The sequence below is a fragment of the Anarhichas minor genome, unplaced genomic scaffold, assembly GCF_050575085.1.
Source record: "Anarhichas minor isolate MPS153535 unplaced genomic scaffold, ASM5057508v1 ptg000027l, whole genome shotgun sequence".
NCBI lineage: Eukaryota > Metazoa > Chordata > Actinopteri > Perciformes > Anarhichadidae > Anarhichas > Anarhichas minor.
Window position 1 is genome coordinate 22,583,259 of NW_027466473.1, and position 22,501 is coordinate 22,605,759.

Sequence of the window (22,501 nt, forward strand, 5' to 3'; positions counted from 1 at the left end):
TTAATTTGTAAAGTAACTAAAGCTGTCAGATAAATGTAGCCGAGTAGAAGTAGCTCAAAATGTACGCAAGTACTTTTCCAACTCTGGTTCAGTCTATTTGGCTCATTTAAGACCGGCTGTTCACAACAAGTGTTGCTCTTTGAGCCCCCCCCCTCCCTTAGGACCAGATGCTCATGGGCAAACAGACATGTAAGGTTGCTGGTTGGATAACGACAGACGTGCCCCCTCTCTTCACAGCCGTGGTGGACATTCCTCACAGCGCTGCAAAAAACCTGAACACAGCCAAAGAGGCAAGAAGGGATTCTTCAGACGTCTGCAGGAAGCTGCGGGTTAAACAACACAGCGAGGAGGAAACGAGCCGGCGGATCACTCCTGGTCTCTGGTTCTGTTGTGGTTTGTCTTCATTCATGAGCCACGAGAGAACAAAGAGCTTTCTGAAGGGACCACATCCTCAACCCCGACTTTGTCATATTATGGCGTCTTTGAGGGAACGGCGTCGTGAAAGCTAAACCGTATTTCTTTTAGCGACGCAAACGACAAGGCAGAGCAGCGATGACGCTAACGAGCTTCAGCGACGACAGAGATTTACTCACCTGGGCGTAGTCTCTCTCTACAGCCGCCCTCTTCTGGCTGAAGGTCCTGAAGAAGAGAAACACAGTGAACTATGAATCATCTTAAAATCACAACCAAGGATCAGACAATAACCAACACATCTGACAAAAGATATAAACATGTATATACAGTATTGGCCCATTTTTCTCTCAATATTTCATATGTTCATAATCTTAAAGTTAAGGTTAGTTTCTCTATTTAACTTATTTAACTCATGTCAGTCCAGTATTGATGGAGGTTTTTCTGCAAGCAGACAAAAGTAATTTGCCCATAAATTAATCTGAGTTTATGCCGAGGTGTTGACGGGCAGTATGGACTACATTTGATATGACGGTATAATGTAGAAGCATGGACGGTAACGGTTTATATTACAGTATAGTCAATATGAGTGCTTCTGTAGGGGTAAAGCTCTGGCAGCTATTAATGGACTCTTAACTGTGTTACTTGGACAAACTTAACGTGTTAACTAAGTTCCCATCATTCAGTTTATCCGGCTCTGCATGACAACAATGGAACAATCATATTATATCAACAGCTTGTTGTTCCTCCGCATTTCTATCAGTCAGCAAAGAAAGTCCAGCTGTCTGTCTACACCGATTGTTTTTGCCATTTTCCCCATCTTCTCCTCTTCCTGTGGTGCTTAACGTGGGATATTTCTCACGATGCAGTCAGACAAAAAGTCTCTACTAAATCTGAAAGTCTTGAGTCGGTTAAATGTGTTCAAGGAGGTATTTTGTGGAGCAATTCTGTAGTTTTTAAGTCATATTTACGGAGGTTTTTATTGCCTTTTCCTGTGATGGGTTTCACTCTGCATGTCCACGAGATGATGCAAAACTGAACTTTTTGTTCCTTAGAGAACAACAAAAAGTTTCCTGCTAGATGTTTTGAATTGCTGTAAAATGCTTGGCTTGTTTCACAAATAATCCTAAAATGTGCAGAGTCGAAGCGAGCTATGTCAGTGAATATGACTTCAGGCTTGATTTACAACAACAGGAAGAAGGAGGACGATAACTCTCGAGTTACATTCAAACAAAAAAGTCGAAGGAAAGAAGAGAGGTCAGAGTCCTGGGAAGAAAGAAAACGTGACTGCAGCAAAATCCTCATTAAGTCATTAAACATGTCGAGACTCGACTGCGACGCTCCACCACGACTCTAAACAATCCGGCCTACTTCCCGGGAGCTTCCCTCTCTTCCACTAACCCCCCCCCCCCCCCCCCCCCCATCATTCACTTCCTGTCCTTTTCCCCAAACAAGAGCTTTTGCTGACAAGCAGATGCAATTTCCAGTCTGCTGAGTCATTTCTCGTCAGAGATCAGGGAGTGACCCCTGTGAATTCTGTACCCGTCGTGTTTCACATAGTTTCTGTGCAGACTGATGTTAGGAAGCCTCCCACAGAGAAACGGTTCAGGGCCGTCAGAACATCTGGCAGCTCTCTTTGACCTTAACTTCCAGCTGTTTGGAGGTTCAGAGCTCTGCCACCGACCACAGACAGGAAGTGGGGAGCCGGTTGTCAACTCAACCCAACACTAAGAGTAGAAAACATGACCGCAACCGTCTCAACCTTTACAAAGCCGACGCATCTGAACACAGACAGCCCGGTGTTTACTAGGACTGATTCAACCATCTTTAACACTTTTACACTTTAATCTTTGGGTTTACGTTTCAGGAAGCTCTTCTTCAAAACAGTCCTCAAGGACACTAGAACCAGACCGAAATTAAACATTCACCGATACTACCAAAAGCAAAAGCTGTCAAATAACTGTAAATAAATAGATGATTAGCTGCTAATGTGTTTATAAATTCAGAGCATATGTATCATTGAGGGTGTTGATCACGTAAAATCATAGACTGTATATAAAATGTGGATCCATTGGTTTATGGACTGATGTTTTGAAGCATCAAGTTCGTAATTTGGCCGTCGCCATCTTGGTTTTTTGCAACCAGCGAACAGGAAGTGACCATATCTGGACTGAGGAGAGACGTAGAAACGCCGTATACATCTCTGGTAGAAACCTGTCAATCAGTGTAGCCCCGCCCTAAAGCATCCCCTGCTTTATGGTCTGTTTGACTCTAAATGGACCATAATGTACTAAATGAACATCATGCTGTATTGAAGAAGACTTGAAACTAGAGATTGAGACCATAAACTCATGTTTACAATGTTTACTGAGGTAATAAATCAAGAGGGAAGTAGAGTCATTTTCTCATAGACTTCTATACAACCAGAGGCGTCTGTGCTCACCTCAGGTCCTCCAGGAGGTCACACTCTGTCTGGTGTTTGATTTGTAATCTGCTTGTCTGCTCTGCGTGAGTGTGTTTCAGCTCCTGGGTGACCCGGACCTGCAGGAAGGAAGAAAAGACGGTTTATTAAGAGAGAATCTTGGGACGTATACAGAAAGACAAAAGAGGATTTCTCCACTGAATACTTCTCACATGTCTACCAACGACTCAAGAGACCGCCGTCGATTCAGCCGAGCTCACAGCTGCAGTCATCATCACGCAGCAGCTCCGGGTTTCTAATTGGCCGTCAGATTAATAATGAAGAGCTTTGACCGGATCTCATTACTGTTAACTGGGAGGTTTGTTTCATGCTTCAATTATGAGCCGGTTAAAGTTCAATAATCAAAAACTAAATATAGATGTCAACATTAACAGCCAATCAGTGTGAGGATATGATTCATGTATTTGTGACATACGACAGTCAACTCAACATCTTTGAGTTTTGGACTATTAGTCAAATAAACAAGCAATTTAAATAAGTTACCTTTGACTTCTGGAATTTATAATTATTTCATTGACAAAATAATTAATTGATAATAGCTTTGGTATCGCTGCGTCTATTTAATTATTATTATTATTATTTCATTTTGTTGAAATAAGTTTATTATGTGAAGAATTTAATAAATAGTCATGTTAAAAATGACAAATATTCACTTGTTATGCTTCTTAAATGTGAGGATCTGCTGTTTGTATTTACACTTGTGATCGTAAATCTAACATATTTTAGGTTTTAGACTCTCGTTTGGATAAAAGAAGCTATTTGATGACGTCTGATCACAGCTTTGTGATGTTTTATAACAGAAACAATCTTCAGATTAATGATGAAAATAATCCTTAGTGGAAAGCAGCTCCACATAAGTGGCTGAGAACTTGATTATTAGTGATTATTAGTGATTAGAAGGATCAATAGCCTGATTGGTGTCTAGTCTAATTTCTCTCCCCAGAGACACAACGACACCTGGAATCTAACTTTACTAACAATAGAGGTAATAACCTAATTAGTCGGTCAAAAGAAAAACAACAAGCAACTAGTTCGCTGATCAATTAATCATTAAAGTAACTTTTCAAGCAAAAACGTCAAATATTCTAGTTTAGGCTCTTAGGATCTGGTGCATTCGTCTTCTGTTTTATAACAAAACAAGTTATTTAAACATCTTGTATCTTTAATATAATAATAATAATAATAATAACAGACTTTTAGATAATTAAATACTTTGTGTGTTGTACTAAGTAGTAAACTTCAACACGAGGATCAAGGATGTAAAACAAGTTCCGGCCTGAATGCTTCTCTTCTAATCACAACATTAGAGAACTTGATGTTGATTGTTTATTTTAATTATGTGACAGTTTGAAGTCTGAACCTAAATGAATATGTTCATATTGACAAATCATCCTTTAATCAATATGTTCAGCCAAGTCAGAGAGCTTTAACTTCTGTATGTTGTGTATAACACTTTAAACAAGGAACACCTGCATTTATTTAACTCCAGTTAACAGCTCTCTGGTGTCATGTCATGTTATTGAAATATGATCGGATGAACCACGTTTACAGAGATTTTGTGTTTTTACGTGTATTTCTAACTAAAACACAACTTCACTCTTAAACTGTGGAGACTATTCTGAAGTTAAGCAACAGATACGTGACAGCAGCGACTGTTTCTCTTCGTTTGGACCAAACTACGAACAGAAACCTGTCAATTTAACGTCCCATCGCTCCAAACGCACTCAAATAACACCGCACGAGCTAACTTTGACTTTCTGTTTTAACAACCGTGGGTCCACTCTCACAATCGGCGCGGACAAAAACCTCAAACTTCATTTAACTTTGGGTAAAACGTTTAACTTTTGTCTCGCATGCTATGGTCATAATCCTGCAGCTCAGTGCGGACCAGCCGCGATATTTACTTGATGCTTCAGCGCTGATGTAACGCAACACCTCTGGGACGACATTTATTAAAATATGCACACTTGTTGTTGGGGAAACGGTTCATGTCGTCACGTTTTTTTAAGTATTTTGGAAGGACCGTTTTCTCTCCATTCGAGAGGGAACGAGGCTATTCTCTTAAAAAAAAAAAAAAGTGGCACATGGGACTTTTTTAAATTTTTTATAAGTTTTTCTTCCTTCGTTGCTATTTAAAAAAACAGAACAAACTAGTTAACATTTGCAGAATAAAAAAAAAAGCAAGTTTATCGTTTAAAACCACGAACCAGCAACAACAAAGCGTACATTTGTAAAACCATTAAATATGCAGCAGTTCGTCGAGAACGTTTCCACGCCAGTCACGGTGGATTCAAACTAAACTCACCTTTCTCGGTGGAGGTTGCATCCTCGTTTCTTGACATAAAAACCAACCGAAAGACGTAAAGTAGTTCGTTCTGGGGACAAAGTTTGCGCAAGTGTTTCGTAAGTTGAAAACACTTCTGTGGCCGCAGGGAACAGAAAACACACCAACGCGTCAAGCTAGCCAGCGGGGAGCAAACACACACTTCCGGACATATTTTCAAAATAAAACTCAGGGTATGAAATACTACTTCCGTATGCAATCTTCAAAAATAAAAGCAACATTTTTTTTAAAGTTGTTTAAATTAGTAAACCCCAGCCTATAAGATTGATGCATGTCAAATAAAAGCTTTAAAAGTAACAATAGATTGTTATTATAATGCATAATGTTTTGTTATTTTAATGTTTTTGTAGTTTTTTTAGGCCACTATTTCATTAGTAAATGAAATAGTGGCCTAAAAAACTACTTATTACCAGATAAAGGTAATTCTAATGCTTTTTTTGCTTATGTAAAGCCTAAATCATAATAAGTAACCACATAATAGTTCAGTAAAAAAATAATTACAGACAGAATCAATATATAAAACAAAGTACAGAATATTGAGAATAGTGTTTGATTTTTAGCTGACATTGCAGATTATCACATGAATAATCCATTCTTACAAACACGAGACATTCGTACATCTTAAAGTCTTACACCGTACTTATTACTCTTCTTTTAAACAACAGCAAATTCAGCTTTCAGTAAAGATTGTCTGATATATTGTGTAATTGTGAGAGATTATTACACTTAATTATAATTTATTACAGGGATAGTTAAGATTCAATTTAAAATGTTTTTACTTGATATGACAGCAGCAGAATAAATGTATTCAACTACAATAAAAGTCTGTCTGGATTGAACTCCTATCGTACTTTGTCTCAGATAAAACATGCGGAGTGTAAAGAGGAAATGTTACCACAGTTTATGTAAATCAGTAAATCATTTGTGTTTTATGGAAAGCAAATTTCACAATGGAACTTTTTTTGTATTGAATGACATGTTCTCACCATAAATCATGTTTGACAGTGAGCCCTCTAGTGGCTGTCTAACATGGATCAATGGTGAACGTGGTGTGTTTTTATTTGTATCTATGTTAATCTGTTGTGCATATAAACTTTAAAGTAATGTGTCTCAAACGGCTTCAACCCAAAAAACACAAAATGAGCTGATTTCCCTTCGTTGCCCTTTTTAAAAACAACATTTAAAACCTTGTTTCGAGTTCCGGCTCATGAGTCTGCCCACGTCTCATTGTATGTGTTCCTCTAATTATGACCAACTTCCTGCTACTATGCCTGTTATTGTGTTGGCATCCTGGACTGGTTTATCCTCAAAGACACGTCAGAAAATAACAAGGGCCCAGTAGCTGCATGCAGAACATCTGAATATACGTATATATATATATATATATATATATATATATATATCCAAGAAGATTGTTTAATATAGTATTTAACTGTGAGAGATTATATTCATATATAAATATATATATTATACATAACTGTGTTTATACAGTATGTATTCTTTTTCTATTCAGTTTACTTTATAAAATTAAAATAAAATATTACAGGGTGTAATTACCCACCAATCACATTTGAACTTCTGACAAACTGTTGAACATGTAAAACAACATTTTAATTTGTTTGTTTAAACTTTATGTAAATACATTTTTTCCGCCCTCTTATTTTGTAGTAAATTATATGGAGTGGAAAGAAACGCGCCCCAGCTGGGTTGTCCTCCATAGACAGTTGTCTCACGTCTGATTGGCTCTCTGCGGTCACATGACGAGCCACCGCCTCCGGCATGAACCAGGGTCAAGCGAGAAGGAACAGAATCAAGGTTCCATGAGCAGTTTTCAGAATAAAATCCCTTTTGTGGGATAATGCTCAATTTTTCTCATCTCCTGTTCAGATTCAACTTACTCCTTTAAAGCCAGATATCAAGATGCATCAGTATGCATGGAGGTCTGTAGAAAAGCTTGGTTTTGCAACTTGAATGTGCAAATTATTATAAAAGAAAAGAGATCTTGTCAATGATTTCCAAGTATTGAGGAATGTTTGAAAGGTTGTTGGTTGACAACTTTGATCACCTATTAGTGGTGGAGTTTTAACAATATGAAATAAGCTTAAACATTTCCTTTTTTCCTAATATATAACCAAGACTCTGTCACCAAAATATATCCTTCCCCTTTATAAACATCCAATTACTTAGTTTCACATATACACACATATATATAATATATATGCTACACTGTATTTTAATTAATCAGGGATTTGCTTTGTTCCAGTTGTGCGGTTGTTAAAATGAACTAAACACAAAAGTATCAGAGCTAAAATATCAGTCTGGAACTGGAACTATTTGAACTTATTCAGTTAGTTTTTAAGCAAAAAATGCCAAAATTACCAGTTGAAGCTTCTTCAATGTGATGTGCTGAATATAATTGTAAAGTTAATATATTTTCGGTGATGGACTGTTGGACAAATTAATCTATTAATCAATAAAAGATCAGATAAATTGATAAAACTGAATTGGAGTAATTATCAGCTGCAGCCCTTAAAATACTTTTCTATTAAAAACCCAATTTCGTGGTCATTCCTTGCCTGCAGTCAGTGCCCCTTGAGCATTAACATAACTGTAATAAGGCACAAACTTTACTTGTTTACTTGTCCACAGAAGTGATATCCATATATGTGTGCTTTTATTTTGAAGGAAAGCGCCGTCTAACCGGTGTTTCCTCTTCCTCCTTGTGATTATTCCGACTTGAAATCGACCTCGCTGACATATTACTGATGACTGTACCTGTGGACTTGTACACACTTCAAGAGAAGACAAGTGTCTCCACGTCTTTGTTGTTGTTGTTTTGGTTTGCTACGACTACCTAAGAAGCTAGTTAGCTCGCAGCGATGTCCACGTGTTGCAGGCTGCACGTGACGGTGCGGACGGCTCGTGGACTATTTGTCTCCAGACGACACACGCGGCTGTGTGGACATCTACCGTTGAGTCAAAGCCTGAGTACAGGCACGCCTCTCCGGAATGACTTCTTCAAAGGTGGGCGGCCTTAAAAGAAAGGAGCTAGCCAACTTCTCATCCAGAAATTTGCATATTATTGTAATTACTTGTTTATGCATATATGTATGCAACCTGTATGCAACATCTGAAACTCTGTGTTGAATTGTTATAACTCGCTCTACATTTCGGCATGCATATTATCTTTCATGCAACCCTTTAACAGTTGCCCCCACTGCTCCTTACACCAACGTTAAAGTAGATGCTCCACTAATATATGAATTTATATACATGCCGAATTGTAGAGAGGTAGCTAAAGCTTCAGGATACATCTTAAGTTGCATGGTGAGAGTCAACACCTCCACTAATGATGATGAAGTAGAATAAAGTTGCTGCTTTTGTTGCTCAGACCTGGAGAGCCAGTTTTCGGTGATGAGGAAGAAGGCGTCGGACGCTCTGCCGGGCAGCAGCTGGAGCCCTCTGCAGATCAACTCGAACCTTCCTCCGGAGAGGGCCGACATCGTGATCGTCGGAGGCGGTGTGGTGGGCTGGTCCATCGCCTACTGGCTCAAGCAGAAGGAGAGGGTGCGAGGAGGAGTGAAGGTTCTCGTGGTGGAGAAGGACCTAACGGTGAGGCTCCAGGATCAAACATTCATTCTACAATATAAAAAACACTTTCTATGCACGATCAAACAAGGCCTCCTAAAGGATAGTTACATCATTCAGTAATCGGGCCATCACCTGTGTCGCCTGCATTCTTACTCTGTTTTTTTGCATTTGCTTTCATGGGGCCATCTTGTGGTATCACAGGTGTGTGAGGGTATCTGCAGAAGGTTTTTATGGATGCTAAGAAGGAAAAAACTGATGAATATAGAGAGCAGATGATTGATTTTATTGATCTCAGACTGGATCCTTGTATCCTAGAAAGTCTAGCATGCAGCAGGCCTCTTCTTCTACATGCATGCAGCAGGCCTCTTCTTCTACATGCATGCAGCAGGCCTCTTCTTCTACTACATGCATGCAGCAGGCCTCTTCTTCTACTACATGCAGCAGGCATCTTCTTCTACATGCATGCAGCAGGCCTCTTCTTCTACTACATGCAGCAGGCATCTTCTTCTACATGCATGCAGCAGGCCTCTTCTTCTACTACATGCATGCAGCAGACCTCTTCTTCTACTACATGCAGCAGGCCTCTTCTTCTACTACATGCAGCAGGCATCTTCTTCTACATGCATGCAGCAGGCCTCTTCTTCTACTACATGCATGCAGCAGACCTCTTCTTCTACTACATGCAGCAGGCCTCTTCTTCTTCTACATGCAGCAGGCCTCTTCTTCTTCTACATGCAGCAGGCCTCTTCTTCTTCTACATGCAGCAGGCCTCTTCTTCTTCTACATGCAGCAGGCCTCTTCTTCTACTACATGCAGCAGGCCTCTTCTTCTTCTACATGCAGCAGGCCTCTTCTTCTTCTACATGCAGCAGGCCTCTTCTTCTACTACATGCAGCAGGCCTCTTCTTCTTCTACATGCAGCAGGCCTCTTCTTCTTCTACATGCATGCATCAGGCCTCTTCTTCTTCTACATGCAGCAGGCCTCTTCTTCTACTACATGCATGCAGCAGGCCTCTTCTTCTTCTACATGCATGCAGCAGGCCTCTTCTTCTTCTTCATGCATGCAGCAGGCCTCTTCTTCTTCTACATGCATGCAGCAGACCTCTTCTTCTTCTACATAACCCTTCATTAACTGCTTTCTTCCTGGTTCTCCTCAGTACTCCCAGGCCTCCACAGTTCTGTCTGCTGGAGGGATCCGACAGCAGTTCTCTCTGCCCGAGAACATCCACCTCTCTCTGGCCTCCGCAGACTTCATGAGGAACATCAATGTGGGTCACGTCTGATGTTTGTGTCTCAGCTCCACCATGACGGGTCTTTAAATCATTAAACGTCACAGTCTCGTTAATACAGTGAAAACAATAGAAAAGACAAAAACTATTTAACAGTTTGAGACAAATGATAAGAGTGTCATGAAATAGAAAAACAATAGAATTTAATTTCAAAACTTAATAACAGAAAAAGTAGTAAAACATGTGAAATAGAAACTAGATTAATAAACTAACAAAAACATTTATATATCTTAAATACAATGTTATGAGTGGTAAATACAATGACGACAAAATAGAAGAAGTTAGTTAGAATAAAATGTTTAAACTTAAATACAATAAAAATAAGTGAGAAATAAAATAATAAAACTTAATACAATCTTTCAACTTAAATACAATAAATTGAGTAAAATAATGAAAAAAAAAAAGGGCAATAATATTCTAAAACCCATTGACAGCAGCGTGATGTGCATCTGTTTGTATCTACTGTATGTTTTGTAAGGTATTGTGAGTAGATAAATGACCCTTCTGCGTCGTCTCAGGAACACCTCGGCGTGCTGAATGAAGACCCGGTGGACCTCCAGTTCAACCAGTCAGGATATCTGTTCCTGGCCAGTGAGGAGGTGGCTCACATCATGGAGGAGAACTACAGCACCCAGAGGTGTTTCATCTAACGGAGACTCTCCATTCAGAGATTGTATTTGGACATTTTGACTTCAGGGATTATTATTCTTCAATTAAACGACCTCACTTTGTGATTGTAGGAACGCCGGAGCCAAAGTGTCCCTCCTCTCTCCGACACAACTGAAGGAGAAGTTTCCGTGGATGAACACAGACGGGGTGGTGCTCGCTTCACACGGTGAGAGCAGATGACACACGGGCTGATATTTAATCACTCCTTAATGTCGTAACAGTTCAAAGTGTTCGTGATGTAACATCTTCGTGAGCAACACTCAGCTGATGAGGGTCAGATTTACTAAGATAATAATGTGACAGAGGAACTCCCAAAAAGTACTGTTCAAGATTATATCAACGTTCAAAAGGGAGTTTATAGACCGGAGTATTTTGGTTATATCTTTTGGAAAAGCTGTGAACACAAACTTTCTCATTTTACAGCCGATCAGTGAACTAAAATATGTTTCTGAACACGTGAGACGAGAAATAAGCCGTGCAGTCACAACATATCTGTGCATATGTTTGTGATTCCTCAATGTAGTTACTCATTTACACTTTATGATTTCATGAAAAAGTGTGACACCAGTAAACTGTGTGTGTGTGTGTGTGTGTGTGTGTGTGTGTGTGTGTGTGTGTGTGTGTGTGTGTGTGTGTGTGTGTGTGTGTGTGTGTGTGTGTGTGTGTGTGTGTGTGTGTGTGTGTGTGTGTGTGTGTGTGTGTGTGTGTCAGCGATAACTAATGTTTCTTACCCCTGCGTCCTGACTTGCAGGCTTGGAGAACGAGGGCTGGTTCGACCCCTGGACTCTGCTGAACGCCTTCAGGAGGAAGGCCCTCTCCATGGGGGTCATCCAGTGCTGTGGAGAAGTCACAGGTTTGTTACTGTGGTCCTCCTGACACCAAAAACATCCCGATGTTACTCTGATTATTTCATACCCGAGCCTTCGTTTGAAGTTCACGGTTAAAGGTTACATTGTTACATTGAAATTGTGCAAAAAACTAAACTAACTTCAACCTCATTACGATGTTTTCCTTTATGTCTGTGTGAATGTTTCTATTCCTTCCTCAGATTTAAAATACACAACCAGCCGGATTTTATCTGCTGATGGTGATGAAATGGATCTCAGGAGGATCGGATCTGTCAAAGTGAGTGAGCATCACGTAGCTGTCAATCAACCTGTCTAGTTGTATGAGCCGAGAATCTTCTTTTTTGTTGTTGTTGTTGAAAAGGCCGAGATAGATTTAAATCCAACATAGAATTAAAAACGTCTTTCTGAATATTGCAAATGAATATCTTAAAACTGAAAAAAAGTGCTGCCTCTTGTAGGTGAATTGTAGTGACTTTTTGTCGGGTTAATGTAGTTTAAATGCTGAGGCAGCACCATAGCAGCAGCGCAGCGTTGTTCATGATGGGATGTCCCGTGTTGAGCAGGTGCAGATGCCCAACAGTCTGGAGTACCAGCCGGTGGAATGTGCCATCGTGGTGAATGCAGCGGGAGCCTCTTCTGCTCGGCTGCCAGAGATGCTGGGAATCCCTCTGCCCGTGGAGCCGCGCAAAAGGTCGCCGGTGACTTCAAGTGGCTTATTTTCCTTCTTCTTTTTCAACCTAATTGCTGTCAAAATGTCTAGTTTTCTTTGAAAGCGCCTCTTAGAGTGCAGCTCTTTAGCATTCAGCTTTAATTTGAGGGTTTTCACAACAATTGTAGCTCTTTTTAAACACAGAGGGTAAGAATTGTGGCGTTAAAGTCCTTCACTGCTCACCCAAAATGGATGTAAACACTCTCAAAGCATAGAAAAAAGGTTTATACGACATGTTCAAACACGTCGGGAAAACAAGTGATTAATAGTCTTTCTGAACGGCCACACTTGTAAATAACTCGCCTGCAGGGTGTTTTATTATTATTATTATTATTATTATTATTAGAATCCAAACTAACCATTTAAAACACCAAAGTCACACAATAACACTAACTGATGGAGGCAGCTGTAGATCAGTAAAATCACTGTTTGTCAAGAGAGTCTTTGTGTCTTTGAAGAGAGCGTACATAAGTGATTTTAATTGAACCGAGGACGACAGTAGAGCCGTAGATCATTAGAATACATGTCAGTAAAGTACAGTATTTATATAAAGTGTCCTTATTTTCTCTAAACTGGCTTCAGCGTCTCTGTGAGACCTCCACTAAATCCTCCTCCATGCTGCCTCGAGAGGCTCTCGGCCGATACGAATGCTTTAGTTGGAGCGTTTCCACTCAGGCGAATGAAAAGCTTTAATTTTAAACGTTTCATGCCAGAAATCAACTGAATGTCGGTGTGAAAAACCAATGCTTTAATGACGGGAAAGGACACGGGAATATACTGCATGTAAGATATCTCTTCTTCTTCAGGTATGTGTATGTGGTCCACTGTCCTGACGGTCCAGGTCTGGACACGCCCTTCCTGGTTGATTACTCTGGAGTGTACTTCAGGAGAGAAGGCTTAGGAGGGAACTACATCACCGGCATGTCGCCAGAGGAGGTTTGTTATTCTTCTGAGCTGTTTCTTTTTCTCCTATTTTATGATAAAGAATTAATAGAATATTTATTTTGTTTTCCTCCTCAGGGGGAGGAGCCAGACACCAGTAACCTGGAGGTGGACCACCAGTTTTTTGAGGACAAGGTCTGGCCCAGATTGGCCTCTCGTGTTCCAGCCTTCGAGAAGCTGAAGGTAGGTTTATACGTCGATATATAAAAGAGGTTTTATTCGGCAATCATTCTATACTTATGCTAGTCCACTTCATCTAATTATTCTCATCATTACAGTTATTCTGTAATGATGTCTATTTTTCTCTCTAATCACTGATTTAAAATATAGATATATACGATCACACAGGTGTTAACCAGTATTCATCTTTTTATGCAACGTCACTATCACAAAATAAGGATTTGGTGTCTGTTTAATTTGAGGACCGTTTTAACAATCATCCGGATTAATAAAGTGTCTTAAGTTCTTCTTCTCTCGTTCCGTCCCTCAGGTGACGAGTGCGTGGGCCGGTTTCTATGACTACAACACCTTGGACCAGAACGGCATCATCGGGATGCACCCGCTCATCAACAACATGTACTTTGCCACCGGCTTCAGCGGCCACGGCCTGCAGCACTCCCCCGCGGTGGGTCGGTCGGTGGCCGAGCTGATCCTGGACGGAGACTTCACCACGCTGAACCTGAGCGGCCTCAGCTTCCGGCGCGTTCTGGCCCAGGAGCCGATGCTGGAGCGGAACATCGTGTAGAGGAGGCCGGGACCTGGACGCCTTCACGCTGCTAATGCCACAAGTCTCACAACGTTGGTCTCCATCTTTATAGTTGTGAACATAAGTCCTATCAGTGATGAATGGGTTTGAACTCACCAGGTTAATAACTCAGATCTGGTGGAAAAAAACACTAACTTTTCAGAAAATACGAAGTGGAGAGGAGGTGTGACGTTATGTCAGAGCCTCCGAGGAAGCAGGTCTGGGGGGTCAGACTGGGACAACATAACCCACTTTGACACCAAAGACTTCCTGTCTCCTATCGACAGTCAGCGGAGGAAGAAGTACTCCGATCTTTCTAGTTAAAGTAGCAATAACAGTGTAGAAATACTCTGAATGCAGGAGTATTAGTATCTGGGCTCCACAGTAACGAGTTCCCATTGTGAGAAATTCTTATAAAAAAAATAGGGACAGCAAAATGTACATATATATATTTTATATATGTGTTGCATTAGTGATATTTAAATACCGCTGGTACAGTCACAACCAGACGACCGTCCATGTGCGTTATCTCGCATTCATACAGGCGAAGAAATTACGTTTTTTGACCGTTTGACTGTTTGATGAACCCGTCAAATGTTCAAATTGATTGAACAGACAAAAAAAACGAACCCGAAGGAAAGACAAAAAATACATTTTATGCAGATTGGCCCATTTTAGAGTAATAGATATTATATTATTTAATAGATTTAATGTATAAGCATCACTATATGCTGACGGGGAGCTGAATCTGTAATAATAATGCAAAACATCTGAATGTACGAGTTGACTTTTATATATTTTGCATTAATCTGTAAAAATGTAAACTGATCAAATCAATGTAGTGCAGTAAAAAATACAATACCTCCCTCTGAGCAGTAACAGAAAATTGAAATAGTACAAGTACCTCAAAACGTACAATAGATGTATTCTGTTGTTGTGTGAGACGTTGTGCACCAGATGGAGACATTTCTGTGGGATTCTAATAACACGAGGACCATCTTTTAAGTCAAACTGTTTCAGCTCAATTTTAATTAACGAGAGAGAGAGAGAGAGGGAGAGAAAAAACGGATCAGGGCCTCAATAAAGTACCTTTTTAAAAACCTTCAAGCTTTTTCAATTTCAAACTCCAAACTAAAGAGAAAATATGATGTTTTTGAGGAACATGATTAATAAAAAGCACCTAATTCAAAACCCTGATACGCTTAAATTATTAATGATTTTTAAAGACGGGATGAACGCTGCGTTAATGGTATGCAGATTAAATCATGGTGTCGGTTGGTCTAACAGGTTATTCACCCAATGTTAACTTTGAAAGCTTCGTTAATATAGCCCAGTTTAATACTCCTCACATATTAATGTGTCTCATATGTGGCACATTAAACTTTTCACTGCTCTCAGGATCAACATTAACAGCTCATTTCTTAGTATTTAGATCATTCGAGTATGTTGTGTAAAGAGTAATACTTTCTACAGAGCTTTGAATGATGACCTGATAGAAGTAGAAATGTCTCAGATCGGTACTACGTATTGGTACGCTCATTTTTTTATGGTAAATATGAAGTTAGTCAGCAAAACCGTTAGCTTAGCTTAGCACAAAGGCTGGAAACAGCCTGGCTCTGTCCAAAGCACCTGAACCTGCCACCCATCTCCTCTAAAGCTCATTAATTACCACCTGTGTTCTTGTTTAATCCGTGCTAAAATCATAGTTTTACGTCTTTGTTCGGGACCAGTAACTGACCCAGAAATGTTCCTTTAATACGGACACATGAATGCAGAAGCTTTGTTATTTTATTGCTGTAGCTGCTTGAGGTAGTTTTTGCTGCTTTATGTACAGTTAGCTAGTTTAGTTCTGCGGGTCCCTCACGAGATAAATCTGACGGGTCTGATTCGTGTTCATTTCTTTCATCTTTGCTTTATTGTGAATTATTGGATAATGTGACCTCTAGAGGGGAATGTCTGTTTGGTGGAACCATTTTGTGTGGTCTGTAGAGCTTGATGGTTCACACTGTGTTGTGGTTTTCTCATGCAACTAAAGAACGACCCCCCCCCTCATAGTGACACCAGCCACCTCCACATGTTAACTTCCTGCAGCAGAATGCAGCACACCTGCAAAGAGAGCGACACATGCAGAGGAGTCACTGGAAAAAAACTAGAAGTGTTGGTACTAAAGTGGATTATGTTTCCATGAACTAGACAATAAAAAGCTTAATATCCGCTCATACTGCACCAAATCATTCCCATTAATAACATCAGTTTATGGATCTATCTTTGTGATGATCAAACTGTCCCTGTGACGTTACCAGCACTGGGTTAATTTGTTGCATATCTATAGAAGTAAAGAGCTTTCTTGCACAAGAGGGTTGAGAGTCACTCATTACCAGCAAGCGACTCCATAGTGCACGTGGAGGGTTAGAAAACAACAGGAAATCAACATGAAGTGTAACTTCCTGGAGTCTCTGTAAACTTCAACTGGTCCCAACCAAGAAATCCAGTCCTGCACATAAACCCCGTCAACAAATATGAACTTTTTCACACTGCGGATTAACATAGAACAAATTAATCTGTGAGCTTTAGAGGGGACCTTTGGTCCGAGCTAAGCTGTTTCCCCATGTTTACAGTATTTGTGCTAAGTTGAGTTAGCTCCATATTGAGCGTACAGATGTTACATCTAACTCTCAACAAGAGAGCAAATGGGATTATTTCCCAAAATGTTGAACTTTTCCTTGAATGAGTCGGCAGCATGTTTGTCTAATTCTCTCATTTTTAATATTCTTAATGCTTTGTTTTTAATTTCGCTCTTTATGGTCTAATACTAACAAAGTTAGTACAGAGGCCTGTAAAAGTCTTGCGGGTTCTCTGCAGATGAATTAATACATCAGAAACACTGAGTGCATCTTCATCCATCTCCTGCTCCCTTCATTTACATCCAGTTAATGGCATCTGTGTCCATCGCTGAGGGGCGTCGTATCAATTCAAACCCTCTTATATCATAACACATCATGGAAATATGCTGCCTTCTGTAGCCAGGAGAATATGGCGAAGACATTTTGTCCCTGCAGCTCTTCATTTAGATGCAAATGTGAGGCGGCCCTGTGGGTTCGAATGCGGTGGTGGGTGGGTGGGTGGGTGGGGGGGGGGGGGAACCAGGGGAAACGCAATTGAGGGATTTCTTTGTGAGGCCCGACGCAAATCCCAAATGTTCTCAGGGCTGAAAACAAAAGCAGCATGGGTGCTGCACCGGCCACGAAAGGCCCCTTCAATGGATGCACCTCCTGCCACACAAAAGCACCGAGGGCTGCATGTTCCTCTCCCCACGTTGGAGAGACATTTACGGCCGAAGTCACCGGTACTATCGTTAAGACTTCTTTTTGTGGTGACTGCTTGAGTGATGAAGGGAGCCACCGTGAAGCGACGCCTGGCGGGAGCCTCCCCGGCTGGCTCCGCTGTCTATGTGAAGCCAGTGTACACGGTGGCATGTGGCTGGGATTAGGAAATTTCACTGTGGATTAAAATCTTTCCAACGCCTCCGTGGCCGCTCGCTGGGAGAAAGTCTGAAGTTCCAGCGGAGATCCAGTGAGCACTCTGGGCCCATGGTCTCCCGTAGCAGGTACGTTGAACTTTTCTCTGCTTCTTTGAACTGATTGTGGATGAATTTATTTACTTGTTTTAGACTTTCTGTCCAGATCTTGTCAGAGAGTGCTATTAACTTCTCTAACAACCCAAATGAGTCTCATATCCAACACATACAGGGTTGTTTTTACCAGAGGAGTTCAGCTGCTTAGAGGAAAGTTACTTCAACATTTTCATAACTTTATATGTGATTGTAAACGTTCTCTAGCAGAATATTCAACAGTGGCTTTATACAAACAACTAAAGGAATCCTAAAACAGTACTTTTAAGCCCTCATTAAAGGCTTAATAGCTGGAAAAAACAACAATAGCACAAGTAGTTCTCCTTGTTCATCCAACACCAACATGATGAGGAATTAATGAGAACAATACTGTTAAAAAAAAATGACTACGATTATTCTTAACTAAAACGTTTTATTACAAAAAAAAACTAGCACCATTTTTTCTTTTCAAGGGAACAAGTTCTCTGAAATGTAAATCTTGAGTCTGTTATGTAAGACTCAAAGTGGACCACGTGGTTCAAACGGTACAAACGGGGAAAATAACAATAACTTGCATTATTCTGTTGTAGGCCCGTACTAATCTAATGACAAATAAGGGGAATTAATGTCTTTAAGTCACTGTTTGCTCTCTATCAGAGACAGTTATTGACAGTGAGATACATTGTTCGCGTTCAGGATAAATGATAAATATTCTTTATTTTTCTTATTGTCAACAAATCCCATGAAACAGCCAAAACCAACACTGTTAGTTCTGCCACATGATGAAGTAAATCTATAAAAAATAGGTCACAAATATAAAGTTGTATTTTTTTTTTTAAAGGCTCAGTAATTTATAACTGTAGTTTTTAATCAAACGTTACTCAAACGGGAGTAAATAGTGCATTTGTTGGGGACTATTTTCAGCGGCGGATGTATACACATTTGATGCTCCAGTGAGTGTTTACAGCAGCGTGATGTGTTTGGAGCTCTGAGACACAGAATAATAAGATATATAAGGTTTCAGTTATACAGACAATAGTTGTTAGTTGAAATAAATTAATTGTTGGATTTTTTTTGACAATATGAAAAATATAGAATATCACAGATTTATCCTTTACAGTAAGTAGAAACAAATTTGTGAATTGAACAATCAATGTTTATTTATATAACATGTTAGGCTCAGTTAGCTGCTCTGTTGGTTTCTTTCCAAGCTAAAGGGTTTTTCCTGATTAAGACTTAAGTCTAACTTCGTCTTATGCTGCACAGATTGTGAAGCCCTTTGAGGTAAATTTGTGATTTTGGGAACATGGACTTGACTTTGACTGATACACATCGGTACTAATCTACGGTTCTCTCCAGCTCCAGGATGTTCCAGGTGCTCCAGGGTCACATCCAGCCGGCCGGACAACGAAGCCGCAAAGCTCGCCTGGTCAGCAAAGAAGGGCGCTGCAACATCGAGTTCGGCAACATCGAATACAGCAACCACCTGGCATACATGGTGGACCTGTGGACCACGTTCGTGGAGATCCGCTGGCGCTTCGTCCTCCTCCTGTTCGTGGCCTCGTTCACGGGCAGCTGGTTCATTTTCAGCCTGCTGTGGTACTGGATCGCCAAGAGCAACGGGGACCTGACGGGCCAGAACCGAACCGACGGACACGTCCAGTGCATAGACAACGTCAACGGCCTCACGACGGCGTTCCTCTACTCCCTGGAGACCCAGACCACCATCGGGTACGGTGGCAGGGCGCTGACGGGCCACTGCGTCGGCACCGTGGCTCTGATCATCGTCCAATCGCTGATCGGCGTCTTCATCAACTGCTTCATGTGCGGCGTCATCTTGGCCAAGATCTCCTTGCCCAAAAACAGGGCGAAGACCGTCACCTTCAGCGACACGGCCGTCATCTGCTTGAAGAAAGGAAGCCTGTGTCTCCTGATCAGAGTGGCGAACCTTCGGAAGACCTTGTTGATCGGCAGCCAGATCTACGGCAAGCTGCTCAGGACAACGACCACACCGGATGGAGACACCATCATTCTGGACCAGGTGGACATCGACTTTGTGGTCGACGCCGGAAAGGACAACTTGTTCTTCGTTTGCCCGATGACCCTCTACCACGTGATCAACAGATCGAGTCCGTTCTACGAGCTGTCGGCGGACTCTCTTCCCCACCAGGACTTTGAGTTGGTGGTGTTTTTGGACGGCACGGCCGAGTCCACCAGCTCCTCCTGTCAGGTCCGAACCTCCTACGTCCCCCAGGAGATCCAGTGGGGGTACAGTTTCCTGCCCATCATCTCCCGCACCAAGACGGGGAAGTACCGCGTGGACTTCTCGAACTTTTCCAAAAGCGTCCGGGTCACCACGCCGCACTGCGTCAGCTGCTTCGAGACGGACGCCGACCAGAGAAACCACAACAGCAGCCAGGACGGAGAAAACCACAACCAGCAGCAGAAGTCGGGGATCGACAACTTGGGGTTCCAGGTGATCGACATTCACGACTCCGTGGACATCACCAAGATGTGAGCGTTGCAAACCCTCGTGAATCAGGAAGTGAGGAATAAAGTGTGAAAAAGCCACTTCCCTTTGAAGCAAAGTTTCACTGTTCAGTCAGACTCTCTTGACGAGGAGAGAATATCTGCTTCCTCCAGTGAATATTTGAGTTAATCTAGTTAGTTTTGCCTCGAACAGCAGAAACAGTCAAAGTGTGGATAAAAACTCAGACATGAGCGAGAGTTAAGCTCTTTGCTCAGCAGCTCATTACAATCAAAGCACCTTTGGGACATGTGACTTTGTCTAGGTAACGTGTGGAAGAGGAGGGGGGGTAGAAAAAAAGAGGGATTGAAGTTTTGACACATCAAAAAACTGAAAGGGGTAAAATACTGGATGGCACAGTGGGTACTTCTTGAGGAGATTAATGCCTGAGCCCGTTATAATAAGAACTGTGTGCTATAAAGTCTGTGGAAGGAAATAAGAAGTAGGACAGGCCTTTGGAGTTCTCTCATTAGTCCAACTAAAGCACTAACTGTAAGCCTTCATAGTTAGCAAACTGTGGACATAGCTGCTAAATAAATGAGATTATTTTAATTGTGACCAGTCTACATTTTTGTCCATCATACTGTTGTAACACTGAAACTTCTTCTCAGGGAAAATAACAACCTTAGTAGGAATAAACCCCTTTTTTCACATTTTTGTGTGTTCTTAATGTGTGTTTTTGGTATTCTACACGTTAAATATGTTGTCTGAATATGCAGGAATATGAGAGTTATGATTAATACTGGTATTAATAATACTGGTTGAAAGTACATTTACTCAAGTGCTGATTTGCCTTTGAAATTAGAGATACTTTCACTTTATTTCAGTACAGTTATTCAATTTTATGCTACTTTATAAGGCTGATTATATTATATATATTTAATCATTTAATAATTTACCAATGTTTTGAAGTGGCAGTCTTCTTCACGGTAAAGAGACAAGCTTTGAGAAATTCTGACAGGGATTTTTCACCATTTAATAAACCAAACGATGAATCAATTAATCTCGTACCTGAGGAGGAGTTGGAATGCAGAACTTTTACTCATCATGGAGTCGAGTACTGTACTGAAGTATTTTCAGGTATTTGTACTTTACTTGGGTATCTCCAGTTTAAGGTACTTCTACTCTGTTTCGAGGCAAACTTTGTACCTTTTTTACCCCACTACATTTATTTGACGTTGCAGATTCACATTATTAGTAACCTATAAATAAACTGATAGATGCTGATGTATCATTATGCATTAAGCTACCCAGCAGTATATAATGTCGCTGTGATTAGCTTCATGTTTACCAGCTGCAACATTAGTGACGCTTACACTTTTAACGCATCCATAACTATAATCCACATATTTGTATATTTGATGGACTTTTACTTTTAACAGAGTGTTTCCACATTGTTGTATTTATATTTGTATTAGAGTAAAAGATCTGAATACTTCTTCCACCACTGCTGGTTATGATTTTCAGCATCAATTAAAGGGAATTTAAGTATACGAGGCAGTGATCAGCATCAGCCTTGTGTCTTGCAATCACAACACTCGTGCTTTTGTCACATCTCTTATAAATAATCTCCATCTCTCTCTGCTGTTATATAACATATGGTATGCAAATACCATCAGAACTCACTAGAGAGCATCAGAGAGCTGCTACGATTTAGCACGATTAGCATAAAAACATTATTATAAACAATTAATGCTGCAATAAAACATGTTTTTTTTGTATTTTCAAGCTGTCCCAGTTCTGCCAGCAGACTCTCTTTCATATGCTCTGTGATGTTGGATATAAACTTTTGATGCTCACACTTTTTTCCCCCCAAACACCCTGCAAAACATCACCTGATACAGTCGCTCACCGCTTCGTGCTGGAGTGATGGACCCTGAGTGCGTCTCTGCAGGTGATCCAGCGGTGGAGTTTTCATTTAAAGACATTTTTTTCTGTCAGTGAGGCAGATTCCTCTGGAGTAGCTTTTCATCCCGTTCGGATTAACTGGGCTTCATCTGCATAACAATGAAAAGAAAAGTGTTGAGAGGGATTGGCACAGCGAGTCTGAAGCTGCACAGAAGAAGAAAGAAAAAAGGAAATGATGAGAGGGCTGAGTGAGAAGATGCAGAGTGTTTAAATGCGACAGAGCCGCTGATAATATGTGGTGGAGATATAGGAAAAATATACAGAGAGGAGGAAGAAGTACTCACATCCTTTACGTAAGTTAAAAAAAAAGCAATATGCACAGTGTAGAAGTACTCTGCTACAAGTACAAGTCAAGTACATGTAATATCTGATACCTTAACACTCTGAAATGACAAATGATGGAGTAATTCTGTTTTATGTCATTGGT

General features: G+C 40.7%; 3 protein-coding genes across 4 annotated transcripts in view; 2 read left to right on the forward strand and 1 right to left on the reverse strand.

The window, feature by feature from the left end:
- Positions 1-5,358, reverse strand: part of LOC142960255 (F-BAR and double SH3 domains protein 2-like) — a 28,710-nt gene extending 23,352 nt beyond the window's left edge. Inside the window, exons 1-3 of the mRNA XM_076102012.1 lie at positions 5,199-5,358; positions 2,855-2,952; positions 594-639 (exon numbers count right to left, since the gene is read on the reverse strand). Of these exons, the coding sequence (XP_075958127.1) occupies positions 594-639; positions 2,855-2,952; positions 5,199-5,219 (165 nt within the window). The 5' untranslated portion in view covers positions 5,220-5,358. The remainder of the gene's footprint in view (positions 1-593; positions 640-2,854; positions 2,953-5,198) is intronic.
- Positions 5,359-7,983: 2,625 nt separating this feature from the next.
- Positions 7,984-15,131, forward strand: foxred1 (FAD-dependent oxidoreductase domain containing 1). 2 transcript variants are annotated; one of them, XM_076102329.1, is made up of 11 exons: positions 7,984-8,261; positions 8,629-8,849; positions 9,985-10,095; positions 10,635-10,753; positions 10,857-10,951; positions 11,537-11,638; positions 11,834-11,910; positions 12,197-12,324; positions 13,149-13,278; positions 13,363-13,467; positions 13,775-15,131. In XM_076102329.1, exons 1-11 carry the CDS (start codon positions 8,117-8,119, stop codon positions 14,027-14,029), a joined length of 1,488 nt encoding a protein of 495 aa, XP_075958444.1. In that variant the 5' UTR covers positions 7,984-8,116; the 3' UTR covers positions 14,030-15,131. The 2 variants fall into 2 exon arrangements, with proteins under 2 accessions (XP_075958444.1, XP_075958445.1); XM_076102330.1 differs by lacking the exon at positions 9,985-10,095.
- A 2,259-nt stretch (positions 15,132-17,390) lies between these two features.
- Positions 17,391-20,800, forward strand: kcnj1b (potassium inwardly rectifying channel subfamily J member 1b). The gene is made up of 2 exons (XM_076102303.1): positions 17,391-17,636; positions 18,999-20,800. Exons 1-2 carry the CDS (start codon positions 17,620-17,622, stop codon positions 20,155-20,157), a joined length of 1,176 nt encoding a protein of 391 aa, XP_075958418.1. The 5' UTR covers positions 17,391-17,619; the 3' UTR covers positions 20,158-20,800.
- Positions 20,801-22,501: the final 1,701 nt, after the last annotated feature.

Excerpts from the sequence above, each read along its gene's own strand:
- foxred1 (XM_076102329.1), top strand. The coding sequence starts at position 8,117 with ATGTCCACGTGTTGCAGGCTGCACGTGACGGTGCGGACGGCTCGTGGA. Across the intron at positions 8,262-8,628 it reads CCGGAATGACTTCTTCAAAG|ACCTGGAGAGCCAGTTTTCG; the intron begins GTGGGCGGCCTT and ends TTTGTTGCTCAG. Across the intron at positions 8,850-9,984 it reads TGGTGGAGAAGGACCTAACG|TACTCCCAGGCCTCCACAGT; the intron begins GTGAGGCTCCAG and ends GGTTCTCCTCAG.